Source organism: Salmo trutta, chromosome 16 (genome assembly GCF_901001165.1).
Source record: "Salmo trutta chromosome 16, fSalTru1.1, whole genome shotgun sequence".
Classification (NCBI taxonomy): Eukaryota; Metazoa; Chordata; class Actinopteri; order Salmoniformes; family Salmonidae; genus Salmo; species Salmo trutta.
In genome coordinates, this window is record NC_042972.1 from 4,248,881 (window position 1) to 4,266,995 (window position 18,115).

The window sequence follows — 18,115 nt, forward strand, 5'->3', positions numbered from 1 at the left end:
TATAGTGAGGATGATCTGGTAGCGTTTGGAGGTTAGAGAGGATGTGCGACATGGGTTTAATAAATTGACGTTCTGTAAGTGTTTCTCGGTGATATATGTGTTGAAGAAGGTTGTTTTTTGTTTTAGCTGGTTGCTAATCATGACTAGCATGTCATTATCATCATGGAAGGTCTGAATGTTCCTCAGAAATGATGACTGGTTGATCTCAGGTCACATAGTCGATCACTAGTTTTCTGTGACTGATATCTGAAGTAGATTAATCTACCCTCACCCCCCTGTATATACATCCTAAATGCCACCCTATTCTCTATATAGTGCACTACTTTTGAACAGGACCCATAGGGAAACCTAGTAGTGCACTATATAGGGAATAGGCTGCCATTTGGGATGCATCCGTTGTGTTGTGTACTGTCTGTTGTTGCTCATCACCCCCTGGACTGTCTATCTCTCACACTATGGTCCTGACCTGTCTCTCTGCACTGCAGTGGCAGGGGAATGGGGTTAGTTGTGCTTTTCAGCTGCCTCGTTGTGTCCTCTGGGGGGGGGGGGGTCTGATAATGTGGTTGAAATGAACTGAATAGACATGTCCATTACACTGACTCAGAAAGAAACCGTCTGAATATGATGCAGATGGTTATAGATATGCAGGAACGATGTGCTCACTTGATAAGAGTTTCACTTTGTTTTCCCTTTAGTAATATGCACCAAGGTATTCAATGTTTACGTTTGGACAGATATTGTTTTGGTACAAAAATTTGTTGGTAGGGTGTACCTTGTAAAAAAAAAATAATTCACATGAGATATAAAAATGACATGTGTATGTGTATAAGATCCAGTGATTTGAATGGTAGTCCTGTAGTCTATCAGACCCCTGGGTGGCTGGTAGTCCTGTAGTCTGAGACCCCTGGGTGGCAGGTAGTCCTGTAGCCTATCAGACCCCTGGGTGGCAGGTAGTCCTGTAGTCTATCAGACCTCTGGGTGGCAGGTAGTCCTGTAGCCTATCAGACCCCTGGGTGGCAGGTAGTCCTGTAGTCTATCAGACCCCTGGGTGGCAGGTAGTCCTGTAGTCTATCAGGTCCCTGGGTGGCAGGTAGTCCTGTAGCCTATCAGGCCCCTGGGTGGCAGGTAGTCCTGTAGTCTGAGACCCCTGGGTGGCAGGTAGTCCTGTAGTCTATCAGACCCCTGGGTGGCAGGTAGTCCTGTAGTCTATCAGACCCCTGGGTGGCAGGTAGTCCTGTAGTCTATCAGACCCCTGGGTGGCAGGTAGTCCTGTAGTCTATCAGGTCCCTGGGTGGCAGGTAGTCCTGTAGCCTATCAGACCCCTGGGTGGCAGGTAGTCCTGTAGTCTATCAGACCCCTGGGTGGCAGGTAGTCCTGTAGTCTATCAGGTCCCTGGGTGGCAGGTAGTCCTGTAGTCTGAGACCCCTGGGTGGCAGGTCGTCCTGTAGTCTATCAGGTCCCTGGGTGGCAGGTAGTCCTGTAGTCTATCAGACCCCTGGGTGGCAGGTCGTCCTGTAGTCTATCAGGTCCCTGGGTGGCAGGTCGTCCTGTAGTCTGAGACCCCTGGGTGGCAGGTCGTCCTGTAGTCTGAGACCCCTGGGTGAGAGGTCGTCCTGTAGTATTTTTCTCTCCAGCGTTCAATTCCTTCACTTGAATTATTTTCCTTCCTCAGTCTGACCTTGCATGATCATTCTGATATCACTGTTACACTGCATGCTCTGTGTTGGTCGTGTGTGTGTGTGTGTTGCTCTATTACCTCATGTTGTGTGTTAACGCTGTGATTCTCTGTATCTTGATACCTCATGAAATATCTGAATGGCTTTTCTTGTACTGTTGAGGTGTGGAATTCCCTGTAGTGTGTGTGTCACTCTTCAAAACGAACACAACCCCACAACCGATCGGATAGCGAGGGGAAACTGAGCAGCAGAGATAGCGTTGGTCTTGTAGTGATCGCGTCTAGCAATGCATCTTACCAAATAACAATAGTTTCATCATAACCAAATCATTGTAGAAGCTCGTAGAATTAACCAGAAAATGGATATCTGGACTGTTTTTCGTCCAATACATAGCTACAGACAAAAACAGAAAACATAAAGTTTTACTGCGTTTTACACAGTTAAAAAAAAAAAAAATGTAAACTGCAATTATAGGATTTCTTTTTAGGAAAAATGTTTTAAATTCTGTTTATTATTTAATTTTTTAGTGCTCTAGGTACCTCTGTCATGCGGTCTATCTGGTCTGTGTGTATGTAACCTAACGTAGTAGGTGTAAAAGTCTATCAGTTCATAGATCTATATATAATGACGAGATGCTCATGTCTCCGTCCCAACAATGAGTCGTTGTCCCAAAGGCGGAAAGGCAGGCGACAAGTTAAGGTCCAAAATAAGCCCATGGAAATGCATTGGGGTTGTTTTGGACAGATTTTTTTGGGGGCGAGAGTGACACCTTTCGCTTCGCCTCTTCCTCTCTGATCCGTCTGAGCCGAGGGAAAACTATGGTACAGTGGATTATTATCAGTGTAGTTAATTACCACGTTTCCTCGCTTAACCAGGTTGAATATTTGCTTAATGAAAACGACAGACCAGCATCCCACATAGTTGTTGACTTGATTTATTAAAAAACAATAAATAAATAAATGGAATTCAAGTAATTGAACCTATGTCGTCGCTCAATTAGTTGTTTAATAAACCCCCCCCCAAAAAAAACCTGAATTGTCAGTTAATCGCTCAACACCAGCGCTAGGAAACCTTTCAAAAGATGACATTTCAATATTTAACTGGCATAGTCACATTATTTACAAATCTAGTTTTATTATCAATTATCTATTTTGATTGACATTATTTCTAATAGTCACTAGCAAGCCCAGGCGAAAACACAACATTTCGTTAGCTTGTAACCAGAAATTAGAAATTAGCTGACATCTAAATTAGCATCCCACTGCAGTAGAGCTTCACCTCATTAAGAAGCAGCTTTTCTGTTATGTATGTTTACTGTCGTGACAATGTTTAAATAAATATTCATTTTTTTTTTTTCTGTCTTCCTTTTTTTTATTTTTTATTTCACTGTAATGTCCTGGCGATGATTGTGCATTTGTTTTATTGTCGGTTCTTATTGTTCTGTGTCTTGTATGTCTCCATCGTAGGTAAAATACAGGATGGAAATATGGAAAACAACCAGACTAAAGGTAACCTATTTTCAACTTTCCATCCCCCCCCCCCCTCCCCCCCTAGTTTGGTTTGTGCTCTAACTAGGGATGCAAATTTCCAGTAATTTTCCCCCCCCTCAAAAAAAATCCCAGCTTTTCCAGAAATCCTGGTTGGAAATTTTCCGGATTTCTGATTCCGGGAATATTCATTTCCTGGAAAACCTAGGAATTTGGGGAAAGTTATCATCATTTTGCAACCCCAGCTCTAACGATCCTCTAACGTTCCCTTAACGTTCCCTTAACGTTCCCTTAACGTTAAGTCTCTAACACACTTCTGATGTTGAGTAAACATCCATTCAGCCTGATGTCTTGTGTCTGCAGTGTTGTGGATGTCTCAGCTCTATATGAGCATGTCTTAAAGTCTCGCTCTCTGTCTCTCTCTCTCTCTGTCTCTCTCTCTCTCTGTCTCTCTCTCTTGCTCTGTCTTTCTCTCTCCTCTCTCTCTCTCTCTCTCTCTCTCTCTCTCTCTCTGTCTCTCCTCTCTCTCTCTGTCTCTCTCTCTTGCTCTGACTTTCCTCTCTCTCTCTCTCTCTCTCTCTCTCTCCTCTCTCTCTCTCTCTCTCTCTCTCTCTCTCTCTCTCTCTCTGTCTCTCTCTCTTGCTCTGTCTTTCTCTCTCTCCTCTCTCTCTCTCTCTCTGTCTCTCTCTCTCCTCTCTCTCTCTCTCTCTCTTGCTCTGTCTTTCTCTCTCTCTCTCTCTCTCTCTCTCTCTCTCTCTCTCTCTCTCTCTCTCTTTCTCTCTGTCTCTCTCTCTTGCTCTGTCTTTCTCTCTCTCTCTCGTTCTCTCTCTCTCTCTCTCTCTCTCTCTCTCTCGTGCTCTCTCTTGTTCTGTCTTTCTCTCTCTCTCTCTCTCTCTCTCTCTCTCTCTCTCTCTCTCTCTCTCTCTCTCTCTGTCTCTCTCTCTCGCTCTCTCTCTCGTGCTCTCTCTTGTTCTGTCTTTCTCTCTCTCTCTCTGTCTCTCTCTCTCTCTCTCTCGTGCTCTCTCTTGTTCTCTGTTCTGTCTCTCTCTCTCTCTCTCTGTCTCTCTCTCTCTCTCTCGTGCTCTCTCTTGTTCTGTCTTTCTCTCTCTCTCTCTGTCTCTCTCTCTCTCTCTCTCTTTTAGAGGTCAGTCTGCCCGGAGGTTGTTCCACTCACACTATTCTTTGCAAAAATAATGTTCATCTTGACGGTTTTCCTGCTGGCTAGCAGAAAATTAATGTACTTAGAAGTTACGTTTATAATAGTTTGCATTCCTACAGGGCTTTCTCTGTACAGGGCTTTCTCTGTACACAGCTCTCTCTGTACAGGGCTTTCTCTATACAGGGCTCTCTCTGTACAGGGCTGTCTCTGTACAGGGCTCTCTCTGTCCGGGGCTCTCTCTGTACAGGGATTTCTCTGTTAGGGCTCTCTCTGTACAGGGCTCTCTCTGTACAGGGCTCTCTCTGTACAGGGATTTCTCTGTTAGGGCTCTCTCTGTACAGGGCTCTCTCTGTACAGGGATTTCTCTGTTAGGGCTCTCTCTGTACAGGGCTCTCTCTGTACAGGGCTCTCTCTGTACAGGGCTCTCTCTGTACAGGGATTTCTCTGTACAGGGCTCTCTCTGTACAGGGCTCTCTCTGTACAGGGCTCTCTCTGTACAGGGATTTCTCTGTTAGGGCTCTCTCTGTACAGGGCTTTCTCTGTACAGGGCTCTCTCTGTCCAGGGCTGTCTCTGTACAGGGCTCTCTCTGTACAGGGCTCTCTCTATACAGGGCTCTCTCTGTACAGGGATTTCTCTGTACAGGGCTTTCTCTGTACAGGGCACTCTCTGTACAGGGCTGTCTCTATACAGGGCTCTCTCTGTACAGGGCTCTCTCTGTTAGGGCTCTCTACTCTCTGTTAGGGCTCTCTCTGTACAGGGCTCTCTCTATACAGGGCTCTCTCTGTACAGGGATTTCTCTGCCCAGGGCTGTCTCTGTACAGGGCTTTCTCTGTACAGGGATTTCTCTGCCCAGGGCTGTCTCTGTACAGGGCTTTCTCTGTTAGGGCTCAAGGTGCTTTACATTGTACCGTGATGATGTAACCAAGGGCAAATCGTTCTTCAGTTATTATACTGAATGTTTTCTACACGCAGATACAAATGTGAAGATTCAAATGATTAGTTAAAAACAAAGAACACATACATTAAATTACTTTAGGGAAGAATATTGATTGACTGTTGTGAGCGGTATCTTTTTAATCTTGGACAACAATGTTTCTTAACCTGCTGAGAACAGCATTTTGTTCTTGTCTTACACCGGATCAAAAAGGATGACATTCCCTGAACCTTTTAACAACGATTCTCTTTCAAAAACTCTATTGCTGTTTTGATGTTATTTGAAATGTGAAACTTTAAAATGTTGACCTACACATGTTTTTTTCCCCCTGACTAGTTAAGTTAACTAGAATGATCACTTCTTCAGACAGTTGTGGTGAGAGGTAAAAGGCTGATTTGAAAATATCAATGTATCGACGAGACAGAATATACGTAAAAAAAACACTGTCTCTTTTGGGCAGTGCTTAGAGCGTCACTGATTTCCATAACGTGTCTTACTTCAATGGATGTACTCGACCTAAATTGGGGTCTTTCCTACAGCATAGGCCACAGGACTCGACCTAAGTTGGGGTCCTTGCTATATAGAACAGACCACAGGGACATCCCATAGTAATCGCTGTCTGTGTTCCTGTGGTTGTTTCAGTGAAGAAACAGGACGGAGCGGCTGCCATGGAGATGCAGCCTCTGAAGAGCGCCGAGGGAGGAGAGACGGAGGAGAAGAAGAAAGCAAATGTCTCCAAGAAGGAGAAGTCTGTCCTCCAGGGGAAACTGACCAAGCTGGCTGTTCAGATCGGCAAAGCAGGTACGGCAGATCAATCGATATGATAAATTCTATATTTCTATAAAGATAAATTACGTCAAATCAATCGATAGTGTCTTGGTCAGGGAGGTGACCAAGGACCCGATGGTCACTCTGACAGAGCACCAGAGTTCCTCTGTGGAGATGGGAGAACCTTCCAGAAGGATAACCATCTCTGCAGCACTCCACCAATCTGGCATTCAAGGTAGAGTGGCCCGATGGAAGGCACTCCTTAGAAAAAGGCACATGACAGCCTGCTTGGAGTTTTCCAAAAGGCACCTATAGGACTCTCATACAATGAGAAACAAGATTCTCTGGTCTGATGAAACCAAGATTGAACTCTTTGGCCTGAATGCCAAGTGTCACATCTGGAGGAAACCTGGCACCATCTCTACGGTGAAGCATGGTGGTGGCAGCATCATGCTGTGGGGATGTTTTTCAGCAGAAGAGACTGGGAGACTAGTCAGGATCGAGGGAAAGATGAACGGAGCAAAGTACATAGAGATCCTTGATGAAAACCTGCTCAGGACCTCAGACTGGGGTGAAGGTTCACTTTCCAACAGGACAACGACCCTAAGTACACAGCCAAGCCAATGCAGGAGTGACTTCGGGACAAGTCTCTGAATGTCCTTGAGTGGCCCAGCCAGAGCCTGGACTTGAACCCGATCGAACATCTCTGGAGAGACCTGAAAATATCTGTGCAGCGACGCTCCCCATCCAACCTGACAGAGTTTAAGAGGATCTGTAATGAAGAATGGGAGAAACTCCCCAAATACAGGTGTGCCAAGCTTGTAGCGTCAAGAAGACTCACGGCTGTAATCGCTGCCAAAGTACTGAGTAAAGGGTTCTTTTTTTTATTTTTAATACATGTGCTAAAATGTCAATACTTTCCGAACGCACTGTATATATGATCCTTATCTCTATGTGCCTGATATAATTCAGATCACACTGACGTTCTGAGACGGAATAGGGAGGTTATCAGATCACGCTGACGTTCTGAGACGGAATAGGGATGTTATCAGATCACGCTGACGTTCTGAGACGGAATAGGGAGGTTATCAGATCACGCTGACGTTCTGAGACGGAATAGGGAGATTATCAGATCACGCTGACGTTCTGAGACGGAATAGGGAGGTTATCAGATCACGCTGACGTTCTGAGACGGAATAGGGAGGTTATCAGATCACGCTGACGTTCTGATACGGAATAGGGAGGTTATCAGATCACGCTGACGTTCTGATACGGAATAGGGAGATTATATCACAGAAGGAAAAGTAGGAGTGGATGTGGAATGCAAGAAATCAAATCACAGAAATAAATCTGTTATTCACAAGTAGTTGCTGCTGTGCTGTTGATTTCTAAAGATAAAAGTTTAAATAAATATTTGCTCTCATATGAGTCAAAACAAGCCCGGCATCTTGCACTTTCATCTGTTTACAAGTAAAGTTAAAAGCAGCCATTTCCTTGTCCAGGTCTGGTGATGTCAGCCATCACAGTGATCATCCTGGTGCTGTACTTTGCTGTGGACAACTTTGTCCTGCAGAAGAGGCCGTGGCTGACGGAATGCACCCCCATCTATGTCCAGTACTTTGTCAAGTTCTTCATCATCGGTGTCACCGTGCTGGTGGTGGCTGTACCTGAGGGGCTACCCCTGGCCGTCACCATCTCCCTGGCCTACTCTGTCAAGGTATACACACACACACGCACACACGCACGCACGCACACACACACCACACACACACACACACACACACACACACACACACACACACACACACACACACACTCACTCACACTCACACACACACACACACACACACACACTCACTCACACTCACACTCACACTCACACTCACACACACACACGCACACACGCGCTGCTCGGCACCATCTCCTACTCTGTCAAGGTAGAGAAAAAAAATCAGGCTTTCTCTCATTATATACAAAATAAAATATATATTTTTGGGGCAAACTTCCACTACTACTGTGTCAAAGTATATATATTTTTAAAAACGGTTATATGATGCGTTGCAGCACTAAAAACTATTATCTAATGTGTTGCAGCAATTAAAACGAGTATTTAATGTGTTGCAGCATTAAAAACTATTATCTAATGTGTTGCAGCATTAAAAACTATTATCTAACGTGTTGCAGCATTAAAAACTATTATCTAATGTGTTGCAGCATTAAAAACTATTATCTAATGTGTTGCAGCATTAAAAACTATTATCTAATGTGTTGCAGCACTAAAAACTATTATCTAATGTGTTGCAGCATTAAAAACTATTATCTAACGTGTTGCAGCACTAAAAACTATTATCTAATGTGTTGCAGCATTAAAAACTATTATCTAACGTGTTGCAGCACTAAAAACTATTATCTAATGTGTTGCAGCATTAAAAACTATTATCTAACGTGTTCCAGCACTAAAAACTATTTAACAAAAACTTCTACCTGTACAATCTCTGTGACTAATTACTTCTGGCAGATGATAGCGCTTCATGTTGCACACATATCGCGGCAAACTATATTTCTACTGCTGTCTGTGCCTTCCTTAATTGCCTCTGATGGGATGATAATAAAATATATATATGTATATATATATTGAATTGAAACAAGGCTAAAGCCTCCAACAACACGGTTGATATTTCATCCTCAGAAAATGATGAAAGATAATAACCTTGTCCGCCACCTGGATGCATGTGAGACGATGGGTAACGCTACGACCATCTGCTCCGACAAGACTGGCACGCTGACCACCAACCGCATGACGGCCGTGGCGTGCTACGTGGGGGACGTCCACTACAAGGAGATACCAGACCCTGGACTTCTGTCTGTTAAGTCTCTGGATATCCTTGTCAACGCCATCTCCCTCAACAGCGCATACACCACCAAGATACTGGTAAGAACCTATCACACTATATATACTCTGCTAACAGGATACTGAGATATTACACCAACAGCATACTGAGATACTGCGATATTACACCAACAACATACTGAGATATTACACCAACAACATACTGAGATATTACACCAACTACATACTGAGATACTGAGATATTACACCAACAACATACTGAGATATTACACCAACTACATACTGAGATATTACACCAACAAGATACTGGTAAGAACCTATCACACTATATATACTCTGCTAACAGGATACTGGTAAAATACTGAGATATTACACCAACTACATACTGAGATATTACACCAACATGATACTGGTAAGATACAAGATACACCTGAAAAAAATGGACCCCCTAAAACACCTGAAACCCACTGAACCTCCTGAAACACCTAGAAGTGTGTTTTGCAGTAGAAGTGCAGTAGTGTGCAGTAGAAGTGCAGTAGTGTGCAGTAGAAGTGCAGTAGTGTGCAGTAGAAGTGCAGTAGTGTGCAGTAGAAGTGCAGTAGTGTGCAGTAGAAGTGCAGTAGTGTGCAGTAGAAGTGCAGTAGTGTGCAGTAGAAGTGCAGTAGTGTAGTAGAAGTGCAGTAGTGTGCAGTAGAAGTCTAGTAGTGTGCAGTAGAAGTGCAGTAGTGTAGTAGAAGTGCAGTAGTGTAGTAGTGTAGTAGTGTGTAGTAGTGTGCAGTAGTGTAGTAGAAGTGTAGTAGTGTGCAGTAGTGTAGTAGTGTGCAGTAGTGTAGTAGTAGTGTAGTAGTGTGCAGTAGTGTAGTAGTGTGTAGTAGTGTGCAGTAGTGTAGTAGTGTGCAGTAGTGTGCAGTAGAAGTGCAGTAGTGTGCAGTAGTGCAGTAGTGTGCAGTAGTGTGCAGTAGAAGTGTAGTAGTGTGCAGTAGTGTAGTAGTGTGCAGTAGTGTAGTAGTAGTGTAGTAGTGTGCAGTAGTGTAGTAGTGTGTAGTAGTGTGCAGTAGTGTAGTAGTGTGCAGTAGTGTGCAGTAGAAGTGCAGTAGTGTGCAGTAGTGTAGTAGTGTGCAGTAGTGTAGTAGTAGTGTAGTAGTGTGCAGTAGTGTAGTAGTGTGTAGTAGTGTGCAGTAGTGTAGTAGTGTGCAGTAGTGTGCAGTAGAAGTGCAGTAGTGTGCAGTAGTGTAGTAGTGTAGTAGTAGTGTAGTAGTGTGCAGTAGTGTAGTAGTGTGCAGTAGTGCAGTAGAAGTGCAGTAGTGTGCAGTAGAAGTGTAGTAGTGTGCAGTAGTGTAGTAGTGTGCAGTAGTGTAGTAGTGTGCAGTAGTGCAGTTGAAGTGCAGTAGTGTGCAGTAGTGTGCAGTAGTGTGCAGTAGAAGTGTAGTAGTGTGCAGTAGTGTGCAGTAGAAGTGTAGTAGTGTGCAGTAGTGCAGTAGAAGTGTAGTAGAAGTGTAGTAGTGTGCAGTAGTGTGCAGTAGTGTGCAGTAGTGTACAGTAGAAGTGTAGTAGTGTGCAGTAGTGTGCAGTAGAAGTGTAGTAGTGTGCAGTAGTGCAGTAGAAGTGTAGTAGAAGTGTAGTAGTGTGCAGTAGTGTGCAGTAGTGTGCAGTAGTGTGCAGTAGAAGTGTAGTAGTGTGCAGTAGAAGTGTAGTAGTGTAGTAGAAGTCTAGAAGCGTGCAGTAGAAGTGCAGTAGTGTGCAGTAGTGCAGTAGTGTGCAGTAGAAGTGCAGTAGTGTGCAGTAGTGCAGTAGTGTGCAGTAGTGTAGTAGAAGTCTAGTAGTGTGCAGTAGTGTGCAGTAGTGTAGTAGTGTACCACCAGGCAGACTCTTTATAATATCGTCTACTGTAGAGTCTGGTCACAGCTGGACTGGAGCTATAATATAATCCTGTAAAGAAACCTTGTTTAACTACCGCAGGGCAACAACACTGGAACACCAAAACCACACAGCTAATTCCACATAGCTAATTCCACATAGCTAATTCCACATAGCTAATTCCACATAGCTAATCCCACATAGCTAATCCCACATAGCTAATTCCACATAGCTAATTCCACATAGCTAATTCCACATAGCTAATCCCACATAGCTAATTCCACATAGCTAATTCCACATAGCTAATCCCACACAGCTAATTCCACATAGCTAATTCCACATAGCTAATTCCACATAGCTAATTCCACATAGCTAATTCCAAATCAGCATCCCTTTAACGTAGTGCAAATTAAGAGCTGTACATTCATCAATGTATGTACAGTACCAGTCAAAAGTTTGGACACACCTACTCATTCCAGGGTTTTTCTTTATTTGTACTATTGTCTACATTGTAGAATAATAGTGAAGACATCAAAACTATGTTTTACAATGTAGAAAATAGTAAAATAATAATAATATATATATATATATATATATATAAATAAAAACCCTTGAATAAGTAGATGTGTCCAAACTTTTGACTGGTTCTGTATATCTTAATGAGAACGGACCCCAGAGCATCCGGGCTCAGAATAGAGTAATCTATAAGGTCCATGATGCACCTTAACTATCCCCAACATGGGACGTGTCCTAAATCTACCGGCTGAGAACTTGTGTTGATTGGAAAATGCCATGTTGCAGTGTTGCAGTGGGTATTTTAGTATGTGTGTGTGTGTGTCTGTGTGTGTCTGTGTGTGTGTGTGTGTGTGTGTGTGTGTGTGTGTGTGTGTGTGTGTGTGTATTGGGGCATGTTTGATTAGGTGTGTGTGTGTGTGTTGAGGCCTGTTTGATGAGGTGTGTGTGTGTGTTGAGGCCTGTTTGATGAGGAGTGTGTGTATGTGTGTGTGTGTTTGATTAGGTGTGTGTGTGTGTGTTGAGGCCTATTTGATGAGGTGTGTGTGTATGTTTGATTAGGTGTGTGTGTGTGTGTGTGTGTGTGTGTGTGTGTGTGTGTGTGTGTGTATCGAGCTGTTTGTATTGAAGCTTGTTTGATTCCAAAGCCCCAGCACATCCAGCTGGTTTTAGACAGCTTGTTTGTCCAGGTAGGACTGTGCTGCTATCTGATTGGTCCAAGTAAACTGGACGTGGCCGTTAGATTGGCTCTCCTGACTCCCAGAGCTCTGTCTGTGTCTGAGGGAGTAATCCTCTTCCTGGCATCTCTAGAAACACCTGTTTTTATTACTACCTGCATGTCTACCTCTTCCTCTACTGTATGTATTTATTTATTTTGCTCCTTTGCACCCCAGTATTTCTACTTTGCACATTCATCTACTGTCAAATCTACCATTCCAGTGTTTTACTTGCTATATTGTATTTACTTTGCCACCATGGCCTATTTTTTACCTTTACCTCCCTTATCTCACCTCATTTGCTCACAATGTATATAGACTTATTTTTCTACTGTATTATCGACTGTATGTTTGTTTTACTCCATGTGTAACTCTGTGTTGTTGTATGTTGTCGAACTGCTTTGCTTTATTCTTGGCCAGGTCGCAGTTGTAAATGAGAACTTGTTCTCAACTTGCCTACCTGGTTAAATAAAGGTGAAATCAAATAAATGTCCACAAAGGCCTAGAAGCCTAGGAAATTTGAATTGACCATAGAACCTTCCTCCATGGACTGGATACGAGATAAGAGACAAATCAACAGATCGTGATTCTATTTAAACCATCTGAAAGTGTAACCTTCTTAACCCCAAAAAAAACAACCGCCATTGACCAATCAAAAGATATTGAGTTTACAGTAAACTTTACCACCAGGCCCAATCTTAACAGGGTGCCACAGCATTTAAAGGCTTGTGTTGGGGATGAGACCAATGTAAATAAGACACAATTCCTGAGGGGACAATCAAAAACCCCCTTTGAATAGAGTAATTTAAAATTCACTCTGTACAGAGATACAAGTTACCACAGAGATCATATATACATATAGATAGCTTCAGAGATCCTCTTTAGGGAGCACGTTTCAGATAGATACCAGACATGGATATTATAGTATTATTCTGTCACGTTCAATAGTAAGTCCTCTGGATACTGTAACAGAGAGATAGTCAGTCCTCTGGATACTGTAACAGAGATATAGTCAGTCCTCTGGATACTGTAACAGAGAGATAGTCAGTCCTCTGGATACAGTAACAGAGAGATAGTCAGTCCTCTGGATACTGTAACAGAGGGAGATAGTCAGTCCTCTGGATACTGTAACAGAGGGAGATAGTCAGTCCTCTGGATAGTGTAACAGAGAGATAGTCAGTCCTCTGGATACTGTAACAGAGAGAGATAGTCAGTCCTCTGGATACTGTAACAGAGAGAGATAGTCAGTCCTCTGGATACTGTAACAGAGAGAGATAGTCAGTCCTCTGGATACTGTAACAGAGATATAGTCAGTCCTCTGGATACTGTAACAGAGAGAGATAGTCAGTCCTCTGGATACTGTAACAGAGAGAGATAGTCAGTCCTCTGGATACTGTAACAGAGAGATAGTCAGTCCTCTGGATACTGTAACAGAGAGATAGTCAGTCCTCTGGATACTGTAACAGAGAGAGATAGTCAGTCCTCTGGATACTGTAACAGAGAGATACAGGGCTGACTATTCCTTGGGCGTTGTCTTGAGCCATTTTCCCTGCAGCTCCAGGTGACCGAGAGCCGAGCCTACACATACAAAGTCAAAAATCTGTTTCCTACTTTTTTTTACCTCCTGTCTTTTCTCTGTTGCTGCACACACAGCGTGGCACCATATTGGTACCCTATGCCCTACATAGTGGGAGAAGGGAGAGAGATAAAGGGTAAATGAATGGAACAGGGAATAGGATGCCGTTTGGGAGGTTGTCCTCAAGCAGAACCCGAGGTCGATCAGATAGCAGATGAAAAGTAGACAGTCTCCTTGAATAATAAAAAAAATAAATGTAATAGTCACATGCTTTGTAAAAACAACAGGTGAAATGCTTACTAATTAACTGAACCAGTTGAAATATAACACAATCATATATCCCCTCCATACAGAATACTACTGGTATTGTATTAACTGAAAACAGTTGAAATTAACAAAGCACTATTTCATTTCTACCAACGGTTGTATAAATCAAAAACGTATTTTACTGAGAAAGACTTTAAAAAAAAAAATGTAAAAATCTATTTTAAGTTACCAAAGTTGCACGATGAGCCTAAATCCCAATTTGGATAAACCGATCTCAATGCAGGAAATCCATAATGCCATTTTAGAGCTACAAAAATTCAAAATACACCTGGGAACGAGAAATCTTTCTGATTCAGAGGGGATCAAATACTTATTTCCCCTCATTAAAATGCAAATCATTCTATAACATTTTTGACATGCGTTTTTCTGGATTTTTTTGTTGTTATTCTGTCTCTCACTGTTCAAATAAACCTACCATTAAAATTATAGACTGATCATTCGTTTGTCAGTGGGCAAATGTACAAAATCAGCAGGGGATCAAATATTTTTTTCCCTCACTGTATACGAAATATACAAGATATACAAAAAGCGCACAGAGAAACATCCATTATTGCTTATACGTATACCATGAGAACATTTCCTCAGAATAAATAAAGACATGAATGTAAGAGTGAGGAGGTAGAGACACCACTAGATGGGGTGTATCGAACACAAGAGGAAATATATATATATATATATATATATATATATATATATATTATATATATATATATCATTTACAGAAAATACTTCGATAACAATTCTTCATTCATGCGTGATGGGTGGAGAGTTTTTAAATAGAACATCCACCTGCATTCTGCCTGGAGAAGACTTGATTCAAGATGGCCACCCCTACGTGAAGGTTGTATCTGCTGTATAACACAGGAGGAAATCAAATCAAATCCAATTTTATTAGTCACATGCGCCGAATACAACAGGTACACCCCATCTAGTGGTGTCTCTACCTCCTCACTCTTACCTTACAGTGAAAATGCTTTACTTACGAGCCCCTAACCGACAGTGCAGTTTAAAAAAAATACGGATAAGAATAATAGATAAAGTAACAAGTGATTAAAGAGCAGCAGTAAAAAATAACAATATATACAGGGGGGTGCCGTTTAGTTGAGGTAGTATGTAGTACATGTAGGTAGAGTTAATTAAAGTGACTATGCATAGATGACAACAGAGAGTAGCAGTGGTGTGGAGAGGGGAGGGAGTGGGGCAATGTGAATAGTCTGGGTAGCCATTTGACTAGATGTTCAGAAGTCTTATGGCTTGGGGGTAGAAGCTGTTTAGAAGCCTCTTGGACCTAGACTTGGTGCTCCGTTACAGCTCGCTGTGTGGTAGCAGAGAGAACAGTCTATGGAAGAGACTGGCTCTATGGAAGAGACTGGGTCTATGGAAGAGACTGGCTCTACGGAAGAGACTGGGTCTATGGAAGAGACTGGCTCTATGGAAGAGACTGGCTCTATGGAAGAGACTGGCTCTATGGAAGAGACTGGCTCTATGGAAGAGACTGGCTCTATGGAAGAGACTGGCTCTACGGAAGAGACTGGCTCTACGGAAGAGACTGGCTCTACGGAAGAGACTGGCTCTACGGAAGAGACTGGCTCTACGGAAGAGACTGGCTCTACGGAAGAGACTGGCTCTACGGAAGAGACTGGCTCTACGGAAGAGACTGGCTCTACGGAAGAGACTGTGTCTACGGAAGAGACTGGCTCTACGGAAGAGACTGGCTCTACGGAAGAGACTGTGTCTACGGAAGAGACTGGCTCTACGGAAGAGACTGGCTCTACGGAAGAGACTGGCTCTACGGAAGAGACTGGCTCTATGTCATCGACAAGAGCTAAGGTATATGACGTTAGGAGAGCTGCGTGTGAATAACTGTTTGATAGTGTTTGATTGTTTGCCAGTGTCCGAGCTTCTGAATACGCTCACTTTGTTACAGGAATCACATGCATGTATAGTACAACATCAGCAGTGATAGAAACCAATCACCTGGTCCAGTCTTCGGTCCTTTCATTTAAGGGGGATGAGTGTCCGTCTCGAACGATGAAGTGGCCCTGATATTTCTGGCCCTGCCGTGTGAAAAGAGAAGAGGGTCAGAGGAAAAACCTTTTTTTTTTTGGACAAGCAGGATTTAGTCATGAGCACATTCCGATGTTTCGTAATAACTCTCATGACGTCATCGCTCTAGTCTTGATGTGATGTCATCGCTCAAAGGACAATATGTCGAGGTACAGACTCATGAATGTTTTTGTTTAATTTTTTTATTTATTTTTTACTTTTATCCCTTCTGGTAGAGCTCTCATCAATGGGAAGTACTGTACTGAGAGCATCATCAAGCCATTTTGGGGGGGGGGGGGGGGTTAGTTTGAAGTTACTGTCTTGGAGTGAACGAAAACAGGGGAAAATATGTTATTTATAAAATGTAATTAATACTAATCATGTGCATTGGTACAACATAATTAATACAAAATCATTATACCAATCTGTAATATATAATTTTATACAAATGATGTACATAATGAGACACTACTGGCAATTTTCATCATGACTCCAACTTTACCATTATTCATGATATCAATTAACTATTTATTGTCTTGTTCTTCAAATTTCGTTGCAGTCCTCCCATACAGTACATGCAACATTTGTATTTAGAATTTTTGTTAGGATGAAATTTTGATATGAAACGAAAAGAAAGTATAGAAATGCCTTTGAGACAAAATAGCACGAGAAAGAGAGCAATGTTGTCAAGTGTTGACGTGGTGTTTGTTGTTGTTGTTTGGTTAGTGTGATATGTTGTCATGTGTTGGAGAGGAGTCGTAGATTATTCTTTTTACAATTCGTCAAGCTCTGTTAAGTTGGTTGTTGATCATTACTAGACAGCCATGATCAAGTCTTGCCATAGATTTTCATGCCGGATTTAAGTCAAAACTGTAACTTGGCCACTCAGGAACATTGTCTTCTTGGTAAGCAACTCCAGTGTAGATTTGACCTTGTGTTTTAGGTTATTGTCCTACTGAGAGGTGAATTTGTCTCCCAGTGTCTGATGGAAAGCAGACACTTTTTATCGTAAAAAAAAAAAAAAAATCCTTAGTCCTTTCTGATGACAAGCATACCCATAACATGATACAGCCACCACCATGCTTGAAAAGATGAAGAGTGGTACTCAGTGATGTGTTGTTGGATTCGCCCCAAACATAATGATTTGTATTTAGGACAGAATGTTCAGGCTGCAGTTTTACTTTAGTTCCTTATTGCAAACAGGATGCCTGTTTTGGAATATATTTTATTCTGTACAGGCTTCCTTCTTTTCACTCTGTCAATTAGGTTATTATTGTGGAGTAAATACAATGTTGTTGATCCATCCTCAGCTTTCTCTGTTTTAAAGTAAAGAGAAAAAAAGGGTGTCTGTCAAATGTGTGCCTGTGTGAACGTGTTATGTGTGAGTGAGTGTGTGTATGAGTGAGTGTGTGTGTGAGTGAGTGAGTGTGTGTGTGTGTGTGGGTGTTGGAGTGTCAGTGTAAGTATGTGTGAGTGTGTGGGTAGAGTCCAGTGTGTGTGTGCATAGAGTCAAAAGAGTTAGTGCAAAAAGGGTCAATGCAGATAGTCCGGGTAGCTATTTGGTTAACTACAGTATTTAGGAGTCTTATGGCTTTGGGGGTAGAAGCTGTTCAGTTGCCTTTTGATCCAGACTTTAATGCAGGGAAACTTAAATCAGTTCTACGAAATCTCTATCAACATGTTCAATGTGCTACCAGAGGGAAAAAAATTCTAGATCACCTGTACTCCACACACAGAGACGCATACAAAGCTCTCCCTCGCCCTCCATTTGGCAAATCTGACCACAACTCTATCCTCCTGATTCCTGCTTACAAGCAAAAATTAAAGCAGGAAGTACTAGTGACTCGATCTAAAAAATGTGGTAAGATGAAGCAGATGCTAAACTACAGGACTGTTTTGCTATCACAGACTGAAACATGTTCCGGAATTCTTCCGATGGCACTGAGGAGTACACCACATCAGTCACTGGCTTTATCAATAAGTGCATTGAGGACGTCGTCCCCACAGTGACTGTACGTACATACCCCAACCAGAAGCCATGGATTACAGGCAACATTCGCACTGAGCTAAAGGGTAGAGCTGCCGCTTTCAAGGTGCGGGACTCTAACCCGGAAGCTTACAAGAAATCCCGCTATGCCCTGCGACGAACCATCAAACAGGCAAAGCGTCAATACAGGACTAAGATTGAATCATACTACACCGGC

The 18,115-nt window shown here is 42.6% G+C and overlaps 1 protein-coding gene across 1 annotated transcript in view; it reads left to right on the forward strand.

The window, feature by feature from the left end:
• atp2b2 (ATPase plasma membrane Ca2+ transporting 2) overlaps positions 1 to 18,115 on the forward strand; it is a gene marked incomplete in the record, with an annotated part of 168,049 nt that overhangs the window by 78,217 nt on the left and 71,717 nt on the right. The window contains 3 exon segments of the mRNA XM_029692808.1: positions 5,977 to 6,058; positions 7,528 to 7,742; positions 8,715 to 8,957. Coding sequence (XP_029548668.1) covers positions 5,977 to 6,058; positions 7,528 to 7,742; positions 8,715 to 8,957 — 540 coding nt within the window.